Below are 20,563 nucleotides of genomic sequence, written 5' to 3'. Positions count from 1 at the left end.
TTTAGGTATTCAGTTAGGCATATTGGAAAAGGAGAAATAGATTATCAGTTCGATTGAAATGAAATTCATTTCTTTTCATTTCCTAAATCCGTGAACCCCAGATGAGTTGCTTTCATCTGTGTTTGTGCTGTAAACTTAACTATCATTAGTCGTTGCGTTGTGCCCATCTAAGCACACCCGAACCTGAATACAGTGGAATGAATATAGACGATCCATATAGCTGACACCAACTAATTCTGAATGGATACGTAACTGTTGATATATTTGTTTTTTGCTATACATTTGGGCATAGTTGACTGATTAGGCGAAGTATTTCTGTGCAGAGTGTCATTAGCGAGCAGAAGGTGAATGCTCTACAAGCTAGTTTCATACAAGCACCTTCTGGGGAAAATGTCGACTGGCGTCTATCTGCAAGAATCTCGTCTTGTGATGTTACAGTATGTGGTTATGATTTCCTTTCCTGCCTGTTTGTCCAGATCATCAGATGCATGTGAAAGTATATGTTTGTTACTTTGTTTAGTATTCACTTTATCAAGAAATTTTGCAAGTTGACTGATTTTGAACTGTTGGCGTATATGACCCTGTTTCTTTTGTAGTCCATTCCAAAAAGAATGTCCCTTTTTCTAAATTTGAAAATAATTTACTTAAACTTCCCCATTTTACCCTTAATGACAAGGCGCCACACAAATATTATGGCATGTTTAAGCCCACACAAATATTATGGCATGTTTAAGCCCACAAATTTCAAAAGTCTTCGTTTCATTCTTAAACTCCGTGCCCAATCAAATAGGAACACATAAATCGAAACGAAGGGAGTATTGTTAAGTTCAATATATTTAAACTTTTGAGATTTCATTCCCAAAGTTTAATTAATAAATGTGGTTTCAGAATTTAGGGTTCCTTTTTATATGTCCCCCTAGAATTGCAGGATACTAATGATGGTAAAGGTTAAGTGGTTTTAGTTGGATTGTTTTTTGTGACTTGTGATCAGGATTTCGTTTGATTGGATGTGAGTTAAAGGAGCATGAATGTTGTAGGATTCCTGCTTGGGTTGTTTTTCTATAACATACTATATAATTCAGAAGCTTGACGGTATTCCTCTTAATGAAGCCCAGTGCACAAGCCATCCCGCGTTCACGCAGGGTCTGGGGAAGGGCTGCACCCCAAGGGGTGTGATGTAGACTGCCTAACCTAATGCAAGCATTAGTGGCTGCTTCCACGGCTCGAACCCGTGATCTATAGGTCACACGGAGACAACTTTACTGTTGCTCCAAGGCTCCCCTTCTCTTAATGAACTCTCAGTGTCTAGAAAAAGAAGAATGGATAAGGATGTAGATGTGGATGCCCGCCCCTCCTCGCTTTTATTAGTATTTTATTGTTTGTTTTACTTGTCGTTGGGGGCAGCAGGGACTTATTATTGTTTGGCAGCCCAATTGAGACCTTTCTTAGCCACTATATTGTTTCATCTTTTGTTGGACATGGTCCATTATTTGACAGTATTGGCCTCCTTTAATGCGCTTTAGTCCATCTTATCTTTTTCTATAAACTAAGTAACAACAACATATCCAGTAATATCCCATACCGTGGGGTCTGGGGAGGGTAGTGTGTATGCAGACCTTACCCCTACCTTGTGAAGATAGAGAAGTTGTTTCCAATAGACCCTCGGCTTAGTAAAGCATAAGCACCACATTAATGAAAAACTAAGTAGTTTTATTAATAATAAAGTGAAATTCCCACATACAAGATGTTCTACATTATACACCTAATTTGGGAATGTAGTAAATGATTAACATCCTCTTATCCCCATGCACATGAAATACCAACTAGCGTATATATATTTTTCTCAAGTTCTCCGGCTTTATGGTAGCTTCACAAGCTGTTGGCCAGGCAAAGAAGCCATTTTGGTTGGTGTTTTTGGACTCAGCACTGAGAGGTAAGAGATGTTTGTCACCTCCCTTCATAGTAATCTCGGATGGATGATCATTCAGATCAATCTTTCTCCCTGTCATCTTGAATTGTATTTGTTCATGATTGATATTCTTTACTTGTTGAGGAACCCAAGAAGCTGTGAAATTCTTCCATCTCTCAAACCTGCAAATTTCTTCAGAATTTTGAAGTCCCGCAGAGTTCCTCCTTCCTGCTCCCTGCATATGACAGGGAATGCATTGCATAAGGAGGCATCTCCACATAACCTCTGTCTCCAAAGGCTGACTCTAGTGTCATCTCCCACTTTAAACTAGACATGTCTGTAAAAAGTAGCCCACATCTTAATGAAGCTTCTCCACAAGGCTACCCCATATGGTCCAGGTATTTGAAAGTTTCCTTCAACCTCTCTGATATACCCCAAACATGTCGATGGTGACCATTCTCCATAAAGCCTTGTTTGTCCTCCAACCCAAATCTCCAAATCCATTTGTTCACCAGGGCTCTATTGAAAACCTTAATATCTATGACCCGCAAGCCCTTTATGGGTAATTTTGCCGCATCCAGTTTATGAGATGGTATTTCTTCACCTCCTCTTTTATCCCACAGAGGATCTCCATTTTTCTTCCACATTAGTAGGTAGCATTAATAGCATAAGGAGTTGGTAAAGATGCTGGATATTGTACTCTTCATAATATTTCTTTCCCCCCTTTAGATAAATCTCTTTTATCATTCTGCTAGTTTTTCCTATACCCTTTCAATTGCTGGTTTCTGTACTGCAGAATCTTTAAGGGTCTTGGCCAACTCTTATTCTAAGTAAGTTGTAGGAAGTAATCCTAATTACACCTGTGGATCTCAATGATCTGTTCTATGTTCTCCACCTTGTATGTTGTATAATCTCATGCTTCTTTAAAGTCAAAACCGTAGTAGCATGTATCTCAATTACTGAATCTGAACCACCTTGGCATTACATTGGGCTAGTTTCTTCATTTTATACGGAACGTCTTTCTGAAAATTGATACTATTGATGTTTATATTGTAAACCTCGTGAAGCTATGGCTCTTAAGTCGTTATGCAAGTGATGAAGGAATCTTAACATATTAAAAGACAGAGATGGATCTTGTGTATTCTTTGGATATGGTTGGTATTAGCCTTTAGGTGCTTTTTCTTTTGAGTTTACCTTGATTTATTAATAAGTATTGTTTGGGAAGGAAAAAAGGAATTTTAGTTTTGCAATAGTAATAGCGTGGCCGAAGTGGAGCCTTAGCGTAACTTGTAAAGTTGCTGCCATGTGACCAAGAGGTCACGGGTTTGAGCTGTGGAAACAACCTCTTGCAGAAATGCAGGATAAGGCTGCGTACAATAGACCTTTGTGGTCCGACCCTTCCCCGGACCCTGCATATAGCGGGAGTTTAGTGCACCGGCTGCCCTTTAATAGTAATAGCGTGGCCGATGGAGCAGATAGTGTGCTTGAACGAACAGTATACGATGAATCCCTTTGTCTCATTCGTTAAACTGAGTTTTTCCCCGTCATCTCCAGATTTAGATAGGTATATTAATATCATTGAAAATGCCCTCAATCAGAACATTATGAAAGTTGACTTGGAAGGACAGTCTTACATGTCTGTTTTGAAATGTTTTTATATTGATCCGAATGATGGATTTCTGTTCCCTGAAATTTAATGCACTCATAACTACAAAAATCTACTAGCTATCTAAGTAGTCCAGATATAGGGTTGTGTCGGGTACATATGCATACATGAAGTTTAGGGGGACAGGAAATTTCTTAAGTTAGGGGTACTTGATGTTATTTGGGCACAACATTATACTTGATGCATGTAATTTATTTTATGTGAACCTATAAAATACCCTTACAAAATAATAGTAACTGCTTATGTTGCTCGGATCCTTCAAAATCCTTGCCGCACCCGTGTTAATCAGATATTTGAGTGTGGGTGTGGGATCCACACATGATTTGGTCAATTTACCTTGGGTTCTTTGACTACACCTTTGGCCAAGAAGTATAGGTTGATTAGATATTTGGTCTGATTTTAAGATTTGTCACATATTATATTTATATTAAGTGTGAGAAGGCTTTGCGATCACATGAGATATCTTAGGAATAAAATACTAAGTGCTTAGAATTTCATTATATTACTTTTGGCTCAATAACTTCAATTAATTATTGAAATATACTTATATATGTCGTAATAAATTTGTAGGTTTTCTACCTTTTGGTATTCTTTTTGTACGCGTGCATGCTCTTTTGCGCAAACATTAATATTTTTTTTTACTTCAATCAAAATATAACTTATATACGTCTTATTATACATTTATTGGTCGTATCTCAATGCCCCTACCTTACTCCTATCAGTATCCCCGGATCCTAATATTTAGGTGATGACCTATCTGACTTCTAGATCCCCACCCGTATCCGAGCGGTGTCAGGAGAGCACCGACATTTAGGTTCTTTTCTTCTTCAAATGGGATTCGTCTTCTTCTCCAATTAGGATTCTTATCAGATCTGATATAGAAGGAACGGTTATGGTTAATTCTGTTTTCTCTATCATCATTGAGTTAAGGTCAATTTCTAATGTTCGTGGCCTCATGGTTTTTTTTAAAGCTTTTATTTTAGTTACACTAGGACTCCTATATACTTGTCAAAATTATTTCGTCCTATTTGTTATGCCTTTCCTTTCCAGAATAGGAGAGTTGTGCTCAGTTAAGGGACATACTTGTCCCAAGAAAAATAAACTGCACCCAGTATAATAATTATGTATTGGATTCCATGTCTAATTCACAATTTTGCATAGGCAATTGTGCCGGTTCTCATGTCAAGATTGTTTCTGGCTCTTTGATTTGTGTTTTTGGTATTGCATCTGAATATCAAACAAATCTGAAATCACTTTATCTTTCAAAATTACTTGACAGGTTTTCAGGGAAACCTATGACCGGTTTTTAGAATTTATGAAAAGGAGCAATGCTGTTAGCCCTACTGTAGCATTAGAAACTGCAACTGTTTTACAGGTGATTTTTTTTGAATATCCTGAATATCATTTTTACTGCCATATAAATGTAGCATTTCGTTAATGAAGCTAATGTTGCTAATGCAGAATAAAATTGAAAAGATGACTCGCAGAGCGCAGGAGCAATTTCAAATGGTACTCGAGAAGCAAAGCAGGTTGCTTAATTTGCTTTTTGATTTTGCCATTATTTCCTCACTCTAACATAAAGAAATCTGGTGCCTGATACATGAGGGCTATGCATTATTCTTTTTTGGCATTTAACATTCTGAGTGATAGGGTTAAAAGCATATCTGATATCATATATGTTTCCTGGCAAAAGTAGTTGGAAGCTTAAGCCTTCCTATGATGTCAGTTGTCTGAAACTCTGAATAACTTTGTGCGCTTTGGATCCAGCCTTATGGTTATGAATTGAAGAAGTTCGGGTAACTTATTTAGTGTTGTTTGTTTTCTTTATTTGATTTTGCCTTGATTGATGAGAAAATTTAGAACAACTAGCAATATTAGATGGAGTGAATGTTGGGTTTCTGAGGCTCAACAAATCCAATAGATGAAATTGTGTATGTTAATATTTTCTGCGGTTGTACGAGAGTTGACAAATCTAATGTTCACATGATAGGTGATAGGGGAAATATATAGGGATTGGAAGGGGGTTGGATAACTAAAAATGTCACCATACCCTATGGATGCGGTTTGTTGAAGAATATTATGAAGGAATGAGAAACATTTAGCGCCAATGTGTCATTCAGGGTAGGAGATGGGAGGAGCATATGTTGTTGGGGGCATAGGTGGTGTGAGGATAACATTTTGAGGTTTACTTTCTCAAACATCTACAGTATTTCTTGTTAGAAGAAGTTGTCAGTCCAATGAGTCCGGAGACTACAAGATGGAGAAGCTTTTTGGGACTTGAGGTTTAGGAGGAACTTCCAAGATTGGGAGTTGACAGTTTCAATGCCTAATTGATTTGCTTCAAAAACAAAGCTCTGTACAGTCTTATTACAGAGAGCTTCTGACTGGGGAGGAGGTTGCCTTCTCATATAGTTCGATTTGGGTCTCTAAAGTACTGAGAAAGGTTACTTATGTTAGTTGGTGCTTTATGCACAAGGGTTCAGGTGAAGACGTCGACCATCTCCTAGTACACTTTCTGGTAGCTTTTAGATTATGGTGGGAAATCATGAATGGTCTGGTATACTTTGGGTGATGCCAGGCACTCTGCAAGAGGTATTGTTTAGTTGGAATGGCTGTAGAGGAAGGAGAATACGTAGGGCGTGGAGTGTTGCTCCATTAGCACTCATGTGGGTGGTTTGGAGAGAAAGAAATAGAAGGGCTTTTGAGGGGGTGGAGATGAATTTTGTACAATTGAGGAGGAGTAGCCTCTTATCCCTCATCTCTTTTTGGTTCACCCATGAAGTTCCTGTTTATACAGAAGATCGGGTGGTGTTCGTAGAAAATCATTTCTTATTGTAGGTTTTCTACTTTTTGATATACTCCTTGTATACGAGCTATTTCTTTGCCCTATTTAAATAAATTTCATTACCTTACCAAAAAAAATATCCCCATGAAAGTTCTCCGTTTAACCATGTTCTACTTGACCTTCGCGTGTACTGGTCCATAGGTGTGACCAAAATGATGATTTAAGGGGATGACAATTGACGCAAAGACCTAAAGTCACATCGAGGAATGTTGTCTCCTACGACCTAAAATATCTCTGTACTAATGTGAACTTAGTTAAGAACAGGATAAATAGAAGCAAAGGATTCTGATATCAACTCGTTGTGCTTTGTTGTTATTTTTATGACACTTCCATTAGGTCCATTTGTGTTAGGAACATGTTTATGTTGAAGACTTATATATCCGTGTAGGGATAATTGAGATTAGAGAATCCCTATTTTGGAGAATCCTTAGTTTGTATTAAAAGACAACTTATTTAGGGACATTAGGTTCACATACTAGTTATGCAGAAGATTATAGTGCAGTGATAGTAAATGGTATAGATGGTGAATTATAGTAAAGCATTGTTATAAGGTGAATAGTATTTCAGGGATTGTTATTTGCTGAATTATGATATGCAGAATGTTATGCAGGGATTACTTTAAGAACTTTTTTGTCTTTGAATACTTTAATCTTTGTAATTGCTAGTATGCGTATTCTTATTCAACCTTCTATCTTGCATAACATAATCCTCAGCTTCCCATATTACTTAATACAAGTATTAATTAATTCCACCAACTAAATGTTGCATTAGTTATACAGTGATTATATTTTCTGATAGGCAAATCAACCTCTGTATTAGTTATGTGGGGATTATGTTCCCTAATCCCTCCAACAGAGCATTGTATATTTTATGTTGTTTTTCCCCCTTAATCTCTTGAACCAAACAAACCCCTTAGTATCATAATTAAATGGACCTCAATTTAGCGGAATAAACAGAGGATGTGGCAGATACCAATTGATTTGAGAGATTTAGGCACTGTTGATTGAGTTAAAATCTCAAGTAGGTGCTAGGCTTCAGCATTTGTGGAATTCAAAGAATATCTGCAGCTCTTGTGTGCATAATGAGTTTGATGAAAACTATATGCAAGAGATCACTACATAGTGGAGCTAGGGGAAAATTACAGTGACACGTGATCAAAAAGATGTTTGTCTTTTCCATAAGTAGGAAATAACATTTCATTTAGGCTCCTTGTTGACCAAATAGTTGGAGGTCATTATAAAACCAAAAATTCCTTTTTGGGTTCACTACACTAACCTTACTCCTAGATTAGAATCTTGATAAATAAAACGAAAAACTTTTCTTCTAGTCGAACATAGACATACCATTGAATTAGTTGGGAAATTTTAGGCAGTGCCGTTCTTTATCCCCATTCTCCACTTTCTCTTTGTTTCCTTCTTCCTCTTTACTTTTACTATCTCATTCTTTTACTTATTTTATTATTATTGAAAGGCCACCATTGGCTGGACCGGTGGAGGGTTTGGGCATCTATTTCTTTTACTTGATCAAATAAAATAACTGTTCTGCCTGATTATATGTAAAGATTTTAGATTCTTAAATATCAGAAATGCTAGAGTTTCTGAAATGTACTTTATGTATTAGGAAAAGAATTGAAAGAGAGTATTGGAAATATCTCTTGGAATATTTGAACAACTTAACATTTAATTTAAAAAAAAAAAAACTATTTTCCTAATTATTGTTATTGTTATTATTATTGTTATTGTTATTGTTATTGTTATTATTTTTATTATTGTTATTATTATTATTATTATTGTTATTATGTATGTATATATATATATATATATATATATATATATATATATATATATATATATATATATATATATATATATATATATATAGTAAAATATAGAATTATCTTGCTCCTCTATGCAAAATAGCAGTTCGTCCGGCCGTCTTCTAGCTTCGACCAACCGAGAGGATTCCTATAAGTTTTAAGATTGATCCTGCACACTCTAGCCATTCAGGTCTATGGCCATTGAGAGCGTTTTCCCACATTGACTTGCTTTGTCTTGCTTAACAGTTCGGAATTTTTCTCCAAAAAAAATATAAATATATTTATGTGTATATATGTATATCGTTTTCACTTTTATTTTGTTTTGGTATGATGCTGATATGAGTGAGCTTAAAGAAAGAAGTGATGATTCATATAGCCAATCCCGACTCGTTTGGGATTGGAGGCATATTACTTGTTATTCTAAGTTCCACAACTTTGACTAGTTTATTCTTTTCGTGGTATTTGTTTTCTTCTTTTTGATATTTTAAATAATTTACCATATTTTGAAGCAACTTTTGCACTTCTGAGTTCTGATTAACATGTAACTGAAAGTAAAAGACAAGGGAGGATAGCCTAGTGGAAGGAACGCTCTACCTCTAGCCATGAAATTTGGTGGCTTGGTGTCACCAAGGGACCAAAATGGTAAAAGCTGTTCTTTGACTCCTGGGTAGAAGAGTTTGGGAAGTTTTCTTTTTAATATTAAAAGAAGAGAAGTAGCAGAGAGTAGAAAATAAGAAGATATCAAAGGCAGAGTTGAAGGCGGAGACTAAAAGAATCTTAGGGAAAACCTGCCGAACTAATTCGATTCTTTTTTCCTATTTAACCCCATTACTAACTAGCACTAGGAATTCTGAAGGTTCTTCCATGGTGTATTCAACTAGAAATGATGTTTTTCTTGGTAACTAACTAGAAATGATGTTGACGGGAGAGGTCCGTAAAATTATGGTGGGAGAGAGTAGAAAATAAGAAGATATCAAAGGCAGAGTTGAAGGCGGAGACTAAAAGAATCTTAGGGAAAACCTGCCGAACTAATTCGATTCTTTTTTCCTATTTAACCCCATTACTAACTAGCACTAGGAATTCTGAAGGTTCTTCCATGGTGTATTCAATTAGAAATGATGTTTTTCTTGGTAACTAACTAGAAATGATGTTGACGGGAGAGGTCCTTAAAATTATGGTGGGAGGTCATGTTGTTTCCCTTCTATAGTTGACTTTCACAATTTAATAGGACTTATCAAATGTTAAGCCTTAATTCGCTAAGTTGCATACTCTTTCATGAATACAATTGTGAAGAAAATCTTTAAATTTGAAGGAATGAGCATTCATCTAGTTGGCCGTACATTCACGATAGTGCGAATAATCAGAGTACTGAACTCTCAAGAAATCCCCCTTTCTTCGTATGAAGCTGTCATTCTAAAATCTTAGGAGGCTTGTGTTGCAGTTCTGGATCTATGACAGTTTAAAAGCAAGTTGCCGCTACAATTTTTTTATTTGGTTTAACCTGACAAGTGACTGATCCACAAAATAGTTATCACAATCAGATATAATTTGGTTATTCCTTGAGGTGTAATATACAAGAACCTTAAAAGTGATCAGTCATCAAACACCCATCTTTAATCAGCCGTTTTGTTTGTTTGTTTGTTGATGAAGTAAGATATTATATTATCAAAGCATCAAGAAGATGCATAGTTACAAAAGTTGAGATGCAAAAATAAAAGAAAAACTAGTCCCTTTACAGTATGTCAAACTAAGACAAGGGAACTAACAAAGTCCAAAAGATGATCAAAACTAATTACAGTAGCTATCTTAGTCCAACAAAAAAGATAGAGTAGGCATCTAGCTTTGAGAGACTGATTTGGAGTTGAGATCCCATCAAAGCATCTACTATTCCTTTCATTCCACAAACACCAAAAAATAACTGTAGGGATCATCAACCGGATCTTCTTGATGGTCTTGTCAACTCTCCATCGACTCCAGCTCAGGTGTGCCTGTTTTATGTTTTGTGGCATAACCTATTTGAGGCCAAAAATACAGTAAAACATGTTCCAAAGGTCAGTGGGCAATGCAAAAACAGATGGCTGACTGTTTCCATATTCTCCCTGCACATATAACATCTATTGACCAGCTGAAGGCCTCTCCTATTGAGATTGTCTTGTGTCAGGCAAGCTTCATGGAGAGCAATCCAGTCAAAGCAAATTACTTTAATAGGCAGCTTAGTTTTCCATATTAATTTCCAAGGCCATGCATCAATCACTTGGTTTTGAGAACATAGCTGCCTGTAACATTCTTTCACTGAGAAAGTGCCCTTACTCCCCCAACAAATGGTGTCTGGTGTACTTGCATTCATGTTGAACCTTTCCACTCTGGCAAGCAATTCTATCAAGTTGTCCACTTCCCAATCTTGCACTTCTCTTCTGAGATGAACATAGTTATTGCCACTTCTGTTCTGAGCTATGGAGGAGTCTTTATCGAATGCAATCTGGAACATGCTAGGGTATTCATCCATGAGTGTAATGTTGTTGAGCCATTTGTTTTTCCAGAATCTGATATGTGCTCCATTGCCTGCTTTGAAGTAGGATTACTGATTTTCTTGATGTACTTCCAAGGGCCCACTCCATAAGGTGCATTGGAGATTTTGGTGCTCCAACTGTCTCTTTTCCCATGCTTTGCAATAATCACCTCCTTCCATAGACTTGAATCTCCTGTGCCATATCTCCAAAGCCATTTCATTAGTAAACACTTGTTCTGGACCTCTAAATCTCTGATACCCAATCCTCCCTGGTGCTTTGGTTGTGTGACTTTATCCCACTTAATAAGATGAAACCTGTGAGTGCTGCTGTTCCCTTCCCATAAAAAGTCCCTCCTGATCTTATCTAATTGTTTTAACACCTTTTTAGGAATAGGAAACAGTGACATGTAATAAGTTGGGATGCTGTCAAGTACACTATTGATAAGAGTTAGTCTTCCTCCCATGGAGAGGTATTGCAATTGCCATGATGCTAACCTCTTGCTGCTAGTAGCTTGGCCACAATCTTATAGACACTGCCAATCAGATTTATTAGTCTGTAGTCTCTAAGTTCAATAGCCCCTTTCTTTTTTGGAATCAAGTCAATAAAGGAGGCATTACATGATCTCACCATATAGCATTGCTGATGAAAGTGATTAAGTGCCCCAATCACTTCTAGCTTGATAAATTTCCATATTTTTTGAAAGAAAGCCATAGTGAAACCATCTGGCCCTGGAGCCTTATCTGAGGAACATGAATTAATGGTTTCATGCGCTTCTTCTTCATCAAAATCTTTCTCCAACATCTCCCTATCCTCTTTTGCAAGTCTAGCTACTTCATCAAATTTGGCAGTAGGTCTCCTCACTTCATTTTCTGATACAGATTCTGGTAGTAGGTCAAGATCTCCTCTTTAATCTGTGTTTTGTCTTCTGTTATTTCATCATTCATTTTGAGCTTGTCAATATTGTTGAATCTTCTGTGTGAGTTGGCTATGGAATGGAAATACTTAGTGTTCCTGTCCCCCTCTTTCAACCATTGACATCCTGACTTTTAATCAGCCGTTTCTCATTCACTTTCCATTTTCTAGACCAAGTCACCCTATTGACAAAGAAAATGTACAATTGAAGAAGTTTTACGTGGTTTCCAAAGCATGCTTCCATGAAAGTGAAATAATTCTCTATTCATTTATGCGGATTGTGAACTCAAGTCTTGCAACATAGAGCTCTTTAAATACTCTCTATGTGAATATTCAACTGGGCCTCTAAACTGCATTGGCAACTAGTGGGCCTCTCTTCTGTTTAGATCTTTTACTAGTTCAAAAGCAAGTTACAAAAATGCATAATAGAAGAGACGTGTGACTGGTGTCTGTAAAAGCGAAAAGTGCAACAAGCTGACAATGTCCATGGATCTTGAAGCAAAAAGAGAAGTGAAACTCACAAGTTAGGATAAATGCGTGATCATGCCAGTTGGTGAGGTGGAGAATATTGAGGTCATACCACATGTGTTAAAGTGCAATGCTGGGGCTCTTCTTACGGCCTATCTTGGTTTACCACTAGGAGGATCTGGACTAAGCAACTTGGAACCTTGTGATAGATAGGGTAGCAAAGAGCCCCCACATATTTCATGTCATCGTTACATGCTACGGTCATCATCACATGGAAGTGTCACTTCGTAAATTGGAAGACTGTCACCGGGCCACAATGTTGTGGTGGACTTGGGATTAAAGATTTAAGGGTTTTTAACAAGGCGTTCTTGTAAAGTGGTTATTGAGAGTTGGAGTATGAGATAATGCCTTTTGGAAGGGAGTGATTGCAGAGTAGAATGGGGTTTTGGAACGAATGTGGAAGATTAAAAATGTCACATGTTGCTTCGAGTGCAAGCTATGGAGGGATGTCCTAAAGTGATGAGAAAAGTTTAATGGGAACATATCATTCAGGATGGGTAACGAGAGCAGGGTTATTTTTTGGGCGCATAGGTGTGCGGGAACAATATTTTGAGAATCACATCTCAAAAGATGTATAGATTTCATGTCAATAGGAGATGACAGTCCAACCGATACAACGTCTAGTCGTCTACAATGGGAGAAGTGCATTGAGATTTAATGTTTAAGGGGAACATACAAGATTGGGAGGTTACAAAATTTCAAAGTTTGGTTGAATTGCTTGACAAATAAAAAATTACACATTTTAGCCATGTATGGAGATGTAGGACAGTAGATAATGGTGTCTTTTCTATTAAGTCCTATTATGAGAAGCTTCTTATTAGGGAGAAGTCAGCTTTCCACATATCTCAATATGGATATGTGTGTATTTTCTTGGCCTTTTTCGAGGGGGGTGTTCTTGACTGCAAATAATTTGAGAAAGAGGAAGATGACTTGTGTGGTGCTTCATGGGTAAAAACTTAGGAATGTGATTTACCATCCTTTTAGATTGTCGTATGCTGACTAGTTTGCGGTGGGAGATTTTTAGGTTGTTTGGAATTCTAAAGTGATGCCAGGCGCTATTAAAAAAATAATGTTTAGCTGAACCTTTTTAAGACGGAAGAGAAGAATGAGGGCATGGGATGTTTTCCGTCTAGCTCTCATGTGGATCGTATGGAGGAGAGGAGGCTTTTGATGGAGTAGAATGATAATGTACACTTGAGGAATAGCCTCTTATCCCTTATTTCTTTTTAGTGCACCGACGAGGTTCCTATATGTATTGAAGATTGGGTGTCATTAGTAGAATACCACATCTTTTTTTGTAAGATTTTCTACTTTTTGATATACTTCTTTTATACGGGCGTGTTTTATCCTTTTTTTTAATGAAATTTTATTACTTTACCAATAAAGAGTTATGGAAAATTTAAAAGTACCAGACCTATAAGAATTTAGTACTATAATAATCAATTTGCAATTAAAATAAGTAATTTTGGGATTCAATTTGTGATAGTGGTGATATTAATCCAACTCCTCAAAGTTGAGATTCAAAGAATCGACAGCTTCTCGTTGGGATCAATTTGCACGTTACTGTTTGAAGCGCTCACTTCTCCGAAGCGCATAGCGTCATGCGTGAAGCAATGACCCCTCGGTACATCGGTTAAGCGATGAAACAATGGCTTTTAATAACACTGCATGTGACTGACAATTCGTTTCTTATGATTTAGTTTCTTGCTTCTTGGATGTTTGCATCTTGGACTGGATTATGCTTTGGTGCTGATAACTTCGTTTCTCAGATTTGCCCTTGACATTGATCTGGATGCTCCAAAAGTTAGAGTTCCTGTTAGACCACGTGGCTCCTCCCAATGTGATAGCCATCTTCTTTTGGATTTGGGTCATTTTACTTTACATACCAAGGTATGTCAATGTTCAAGAACCTTATAAAAAAAATACTTCACCTAACCTATTAACATACATGTCTTGGATATAGGGTGATGGCCTACTGGGTGATCAGAACCAAAGTTTGTATTCTCGTTTTTATATCTCCGGAAGGGACATAGCAGCTTCTTTTACAGATTGCGGTTCTGATGATCAGGCTTGCAGTTTGTCATGTCAGCCTTCGGCATATCATAACCCGGAAGATGCCAAGAACTTATGCTCTCTTGTTGATAAGTGTGGAATGGCTGTTATTGTGGATCAGGTACAAAGTAGTAAAGTAGATTTTTTTGTTTTAATATCATGATCTCTAGTGTTTAATTAGAAGTTGGGTTCTGATGTTCTTGTGCTTGCTTAATTTGTTACTGTTTATCTTTTTTTTTTTTTTTTTTTTTTGGGTTGAAGATTAAGGTGCCTCATCCCGGCCATCCGTCAATGCGTGTTTCTGTTCAAGTTCCCAATTTTGGCCTTCACTTTTCGCCAGTGAGATATCGCAGGCTGATGGAGTTGTTAGACATACTATACCGAGCAATGCCAGATACTGAGCAGCCTGCTATTGAAAATCTCCCACCAGAATATGCCCCTTGGTATCCTCCTGATCTTGCAATTGAGGCTCGGATCCTTGTTTGGAGGGTATGTAGGTGTTGTGTGAATTGCAGCCACTATATGAATCAACAATGGCTTAATATTGTTAACTTTACTTTGTTTTCTTGATTTAGGGGATTGGCTACTCAGTTGCTTCATGGCAACCATGTTATCTTGTGTTATCTGGTTTATATCTTTATGCATTGGACTCTGAGCTCTCCCACAGTTATCTTAGATGCTCAAGGTGCGTATATAAGATTTTTCATATTTGTCTTCATACTTTTATCCACTGCTTTGTTTCTTTCACCTCCTTGATATGGAAGTTGTCTTGAACCTGTTTTTGATGTGGTGAACCCTATAGCATGGCTGGTAAGCAAGTACTTGAAATTCCTCCTGCAAATATCGGAGGTACCTTTTCCTGTATCGGCATCAGCGCCAGAGGAATGGATATGCAGAAGGTATGCAAGTCTCCTCATTGAAATCCTGTCCCCACGCATAGATGACCATGCATACACTTGTTAAAATGCATGAGTTTGCACATACTTGTGAAAATGCAGTATAGGAGGAAGAAAGGTTAGAAGGTGGGGAAATCAAGAATCAAGAGAAAATGTGGAGACGAAAGGTGCGTAGACACTATTTGATAAAGGCCTAAAATAAATAGAGTAAGACAACGCGTAACCTATTGCCCGATGGAAGTTCTCAGAGAAAGGAACATCTTACTATTAAACAATCAAGTAATTCTAAAGAGAGATCTTTTGCGAGGAAAACCATCTTTGAAGAAAATCCTATAATTCAATGGAAATTGGTTTACGGAATTTGGAAGTCCGAGAAAATTGTTTGGGCAATGGTTGTGTTGTTTCGAGACCCCTCTAGTCTCTACATCAAGAAAAAAGGAGTTATGCGTTAAGAAATGAAGGGAGCACGAGTTTATACATGTTCATAGAAGAAAAGAATCATCGCACCAGAATCGTGGCTCTTCAATCTCCAAGAAAATGACGAATGAGGGAAATGGTAAACAAATCAATAAGACAAAGAAAAGGATTTATCAGCACGGGCCTAGATCAGTACAAATACTAGAAGAGAAGGGCCGTATTAGGTGCAAAGAGCAAATGAGCAATGCGGCCATGATGGTCACTTATCCCCAAGAAGAAATTCAAGATTAGCTACTTGGATTTCTCAGAGGATATTGTTACATATTTCATATCTATCTTGTAACTGGTTAATGATCTTTTCATATGTAGGGCTTTTTATACATGGTTAGGTTTAGGAAATTCATACGCGTAGGTCTTTTGCATAGGCTCAAAATGTAGAGGAGTGGGCTTGTATTTAGGAGGTACGGCAAATACCGCGTTCCTTCTTTGTAACTCATTGCTTTAATTTCTTTCAATGAACAAGCAGGGTCAGGGCTTAACGCACAAGCTTTTCAGGTCGATTATGATTAAAAAATTACCTACTTTGGGGTTTGGATACACTTTGTTAGGGAAAAAGTTGAAAACATGATGGTTTTCTTTTTGTTGGGAGAACCTGGGAGATCATACATACATATATTGTTAGTTTGAGAACTGTATAAATGGTCCCCTGGAACTTTTAAAGTATTAATACTTTCCTTAAAGTGAAAGCAGATATGATGTTGGGATTGCCATAAACGAGAGCTGAAGTATCTTATATCATGGATATCAAGGGTTCTTTCCAATAAGATATTTCCATGATCGCAACCAAGCCTTGGTAGTTTAGCTATTGGCTTACCTAGTGGATGTGGCTACATTAGTCCTTGAACCCTGATTATTCCTGCATGTACAGGATGAGTAGCATGGCTCTTTCTCATCTATTCTAATTATTGCAAATTTTGTGGTACCACAACCAATGTGTTTCTTTTTTTCTCTCTGCTATGTATTTTACTCTCCTCATTACGTCATGAGTCCATGTGCTTTTTTGTTCTTCCATGTGTTTTACTTTTCTTCATTAGGTTCTGGAGTCCTCTAGCACAATGATAATAGAGTTCCGTGATGAGGAGACGAAGGCTACTTGGCTGAGAGAACTTACAAAAGCCACTTATCGAGCTTCTGTATGATATACATATAGTGTCTATTGCTTTTCTCTTTCTTCTTTGTCTAACTTCCTGTAACCACCTCAAACTCAGTACCTTTTTACATGTCTTTGGGTTTAGGCTCCTCCTCCTATGAACATACTTGGAGAACTAAGTGATGGTGTAGCGGAAATTGCTGAACCTCGAGCTGTAAATGCGAGGACTGCTGAGCTTGTTGTTAATGGAACACTGATTGAGATGAAATTGTCATTATATGTAAAGGTTGGTTGTCGGGATTATCGGCCCTGCTAATCTTTGTTTTGTCCAGATTTCGTGGAAGTATTTTGCTTTACTTGGTTCTTTTTCCTTGTGATGATTTTAGTAGGTTTACAAAGACTTATGTTTCTTCCATTTTGTTTCCCATCAAATTTGCAGGCCGTAGATGATCTGGCAGAGAGACTTGACGAGACACTACTCCTTGATGTTCTTGCTGCTGGTGGAAAGGTTTTTCTTACTTCCTATACATTAGTACAATTTCTAGTTGGTTATCTTTATTATGTTGTATGTATTTAGATTCTGTGTAGGATTTGATCAAGTAAATTATCTGCCATGGATGGCAGTGCTCAGGACCTATCAAAAGAAAAATATGCATCAATAGGAGAAATAAAGTTGGGCAAATACTAATTGGTCGCTAGCCGGCAAGTGTATAAACTATGTATAATTTTTGCATATAATGCACATATATAAAAAATATACATTTTGTTGGATATTATTTTTGGGAGCGGCTAAAAATATATATTTCTTAATAAAGTTTGGGTTTTTTTTTTGGGTGGGGTGGGGTGGGGGGAGGAGATTGTTTGAACAGTTGTCTGTTGATGCGCGGCATAAGCACAATAGATTTTGCTTCCTTTTACTTAATTCACGAAGGACTTTGCCTTTCCCTACGTCAATGTATGCGAAAACTCATTTTGTGATTAAATCTTCAAGTGGTCAAGCAAGATGACCTATGACGTGTTATGAAGTTCCTTTCTCGTAAGTAAAATACTGCTCATGTAGTATTGTTTCTGGAGGAAAAAATTAGAAAGTAAATTGAAAGGTTTGCAAAATGCTGAGGTGTTTTAGCCCGTTTTTTTTTTAGATATTTGAAGAGAAATTGAAGCTCAATTTTGTACTTGTTTTGACAAGTTAAGGGGTCAAGAAGATACATGTTTTCTTCCGAAGTGCTTGACCGATTTATAGCCCTAGCTACACAAGTATCTATACTATTAAAATGGTGACTGCCCTGTCAAATTTTTTATCTCTTAACTACCCAAACTCATTTAGTCTTGCACACTTTATAAAATTGTTTCCAAGTTTTTACTAGCTTGCCTAGCAATCAAGTTCAAAACAATCTTTCTGCTAAACTTCATTTTTTACTTTTCAGCCATTTTCACCTATTCTTATATTTAATCTGTCTTGAATTCTTTTTTTTCAACATAAATTATTAACAATTTACATTGAATGTGAACGATCTAAACTTTTTCCAAAACATGTGCTGACATGGAGTGTGTAATAATTTCCAAGAAGAAAGAAAAGAGAGAGTTTTTTGGAATGTTCAGCTTGATTAGCTTGATGATTCCCTTAAGCTTGGATATTTAAGTTCCTTTTACAAATATTCTGAATTGGAAAATCACACACAATAAGTTTTTTCCAACTATTTCATAATAATATCTTCGAAGTTTAAGGCATAATTATAGTGTTGATACCATATTATTAAAATCTTAACATCTAGTATACTTATCAATCATACAAAGGGGTGGAACTAAGCTATTTATACTGGGGGTGGTGGTGGAGACCCCATTATACACGTGGACTGTAAGAGCAATTAACCACGCAACAAAAAGAATAGTGTGTTTTTATTCTGAAAGGTTGTGCTTTATTTGCACATCTTTGAATAGTTGGGGAAGTGGGAAAAGAGGCTTGGGTTGTAGTACTGCCTTGAGTAGTTTAAACACAGACTCAGTTGTCTAGCATCACACATATTATTCTCCCTAATCCCATAGATTATGAGATATGACTTCTTAATCCCTCTGACTATGAGATAGCACCAATTAAGCAGTTAACTGATGCGCACTACTACAACAACATTAACGACAACATACCCCGTGTGATCCCACAAGTGGAGTCTAGGGAGGGTGTGGTGTACGTAGACCTTACCCTTACCTTGTGTGAGGTGGAGATGCTGTTTCCGATAGACCCTCGGCTCAAGAAAAGTATTTACTTATCTTATTAATATAGAGATGGTATTTTGCCTATTGTGAGAAGGCACGGGAGAAAATATGTTATTGATATATTGAATGAATGAATAATACTACACAAGAGGTCCTTATTTATAGCTATACTATACAAGGACATACTACTCCTCTACCAATGTGGGACAATACTACACTATATACATGCTGTAAATTAACACTCCCCCTCAAGCCGGTGCATACAAATCATATGTACCGAGCTTGTTACATATATAACTAATACGAGGACCAGTGAGAGACTTGGTGAAGATATCTGCAAGTTGATCATTTGACCTCACAAACTTTGTAGCAATCTCTCCTGAAAGTATCTTTTCTCTGACGAAGTGATAATCAATCTCAATGTGTTTAGTTCTCTCATGGAACACCGGATTTGATGCAATATGAAGGGCAGCTTGATTATCGCAAACAAGTTCCATCCGACTGATTTCACCAAATTTCAACTCCTCGAGCAATTGTTTGGTTCAGACTAGCTCACATGTTGCCATAGCCATTGCTCGATATTCTGCTTCTGCACTAGACCGAGCAACTACATTTTGTTTCTTGCTCTTCCAGGACACCAAATTTCCTCCTACTAAAACACAATATCCAGACGTAGAACGTCTATCAGAAGGTGATCCTGCCCAATCAGCATATGAGTATCCAATGATCTGCTCATGACCTCGATCCTCAAAGAGTAACCCTTTGCCTGGAGCCGATTTTATATATCGAATAATGCGGACAACTGCATCCCAATGACTATCACAGGGAGAATTCATAAACTGACTTACCACACTCACAGGATAGGAAATGTCGCGTCTAGTCACTGTGAGATAATTTAATTTTCCAACCAGCCGCCTATAGCTTGCAGGATCGCTAAGCGGCTCCCCCTGTCCTGGCATAAGTTTAGAATTCAGATCCATCGGAGTGTCAACAGGTCTGCAACCTATCATCCCCGTCTCCTCAAGAATGTCTAAAGCATATTTTCTTTGAGAAATAACAATACCTGAGCTAGACTGGGCAACCTCAATACCCAGAAAGTACTTCAATCTGCCTAGATCCTTAGTTTGGAAGTGCTGGAAGAGATGCTGTTTCAGGTTGGTAATACCATCCTGATCATTGCCAGTAGTAACAATATCATCAACATAGACTACCAGATAAATACAGAGACTTGAAGCAGAGTGCCGATAAAACACAGAGTGATCAGCTTCACTACGAATCATGCCAAACTCCTGGATAACCGTGCTGAACTTACCAAACCAGGCTCGAGGAGACTGCTTTAGACCATAAAGTGACCGACGCAGGCGACATACAAGGCCACGAGACTCCCCCTGAGCAACAAAACCAGGTGGTTGCTCCATATAAACCTTATCCTCAAGATCACCGTGAAGAAAGGCATTTTTAATGTCCACCTGATAGAGGGGCCAATGACGAACCGCAGCCATGGATAGAAAAAGGCGGACTGAAGCCACTTTAGCCACGGGAGAGAAGGTATCACTGTAATCGAGCCCAAATATCTGAGTATATCCTTTAGCAACAAGACGGGCCTTAAGTCGATCAATCTGTCCATCGGGACCAACTTTGACTGCAT

At 37.5% G+C, this 20,563-nt stretch overlaps 1 protein-coding gene across 1 annotated transcript in view; it reads left to right on the top strand.

Moving 5' to 3' along the window:
- LOC107782497 (uncharacterized) overlaps positions 1–20,563 on the top strand; it is a 106,039-nt gene that overhangs the window by 21,817 nt on the left and 63,659 nt on the right. The window contains exons 15-25 of the mRNA XM_075229825.1: positions 324–437; positions 4,855–4,950; positions 5,037–5,104; positions 13,956–14,076; positions 14,150–14,359; positions 14,500–14,727; positions 14,814–14,923; positions 15,041–15,137; positions 16,646–16,744; positions 16,847–16,987; positions 17,141–17,209. Coding sequence (XP_075085926.1) covers positions 324–437; positions 4,855–4,950; positions 5,037–5,104; positions 13,956–14,076; positions 14,150–14,359; positions 14,500–14,727; positions 14,814–14,923; positions 15,041–15,137; positions 16,646–16,744; positions 16,847–16,987; positions 17,141–17,209 — 1,353 coding nt within the window. The remainder of the gene's footprint in view (positions 1–323; positions 438–4,854; positions 4,951–5,036; positions 5,105–13,955; positions 14,077–14,149; positions 14,360–14,499; positions 14,728–14,813; positions 14,924–15,040; positions 15,138–16,645; positions 16,745–16,846; positions 16,988–17,140; positions 17,210–20,563) is intronic.

The sequence above is a fragment of the Nicotiana tabacum genome, chromosome 2 (assembly GCF_000715075.1).
Source record: "Nicotiana tabacum cultivar K326 chromosome 2, ASM71507v2, whole genome shotgun sequence".
NCBI lineage: Eukaryota > Viridiplantae > Streptophyta > Magnoliopsida > Solanales > Solanaceae > Nicotiana > Nicotiana tabacum.
Note: the sequence above shows the minus strand (reverse complement) of the source record. Positions and strands in the feature narration are given on the sequence as shown.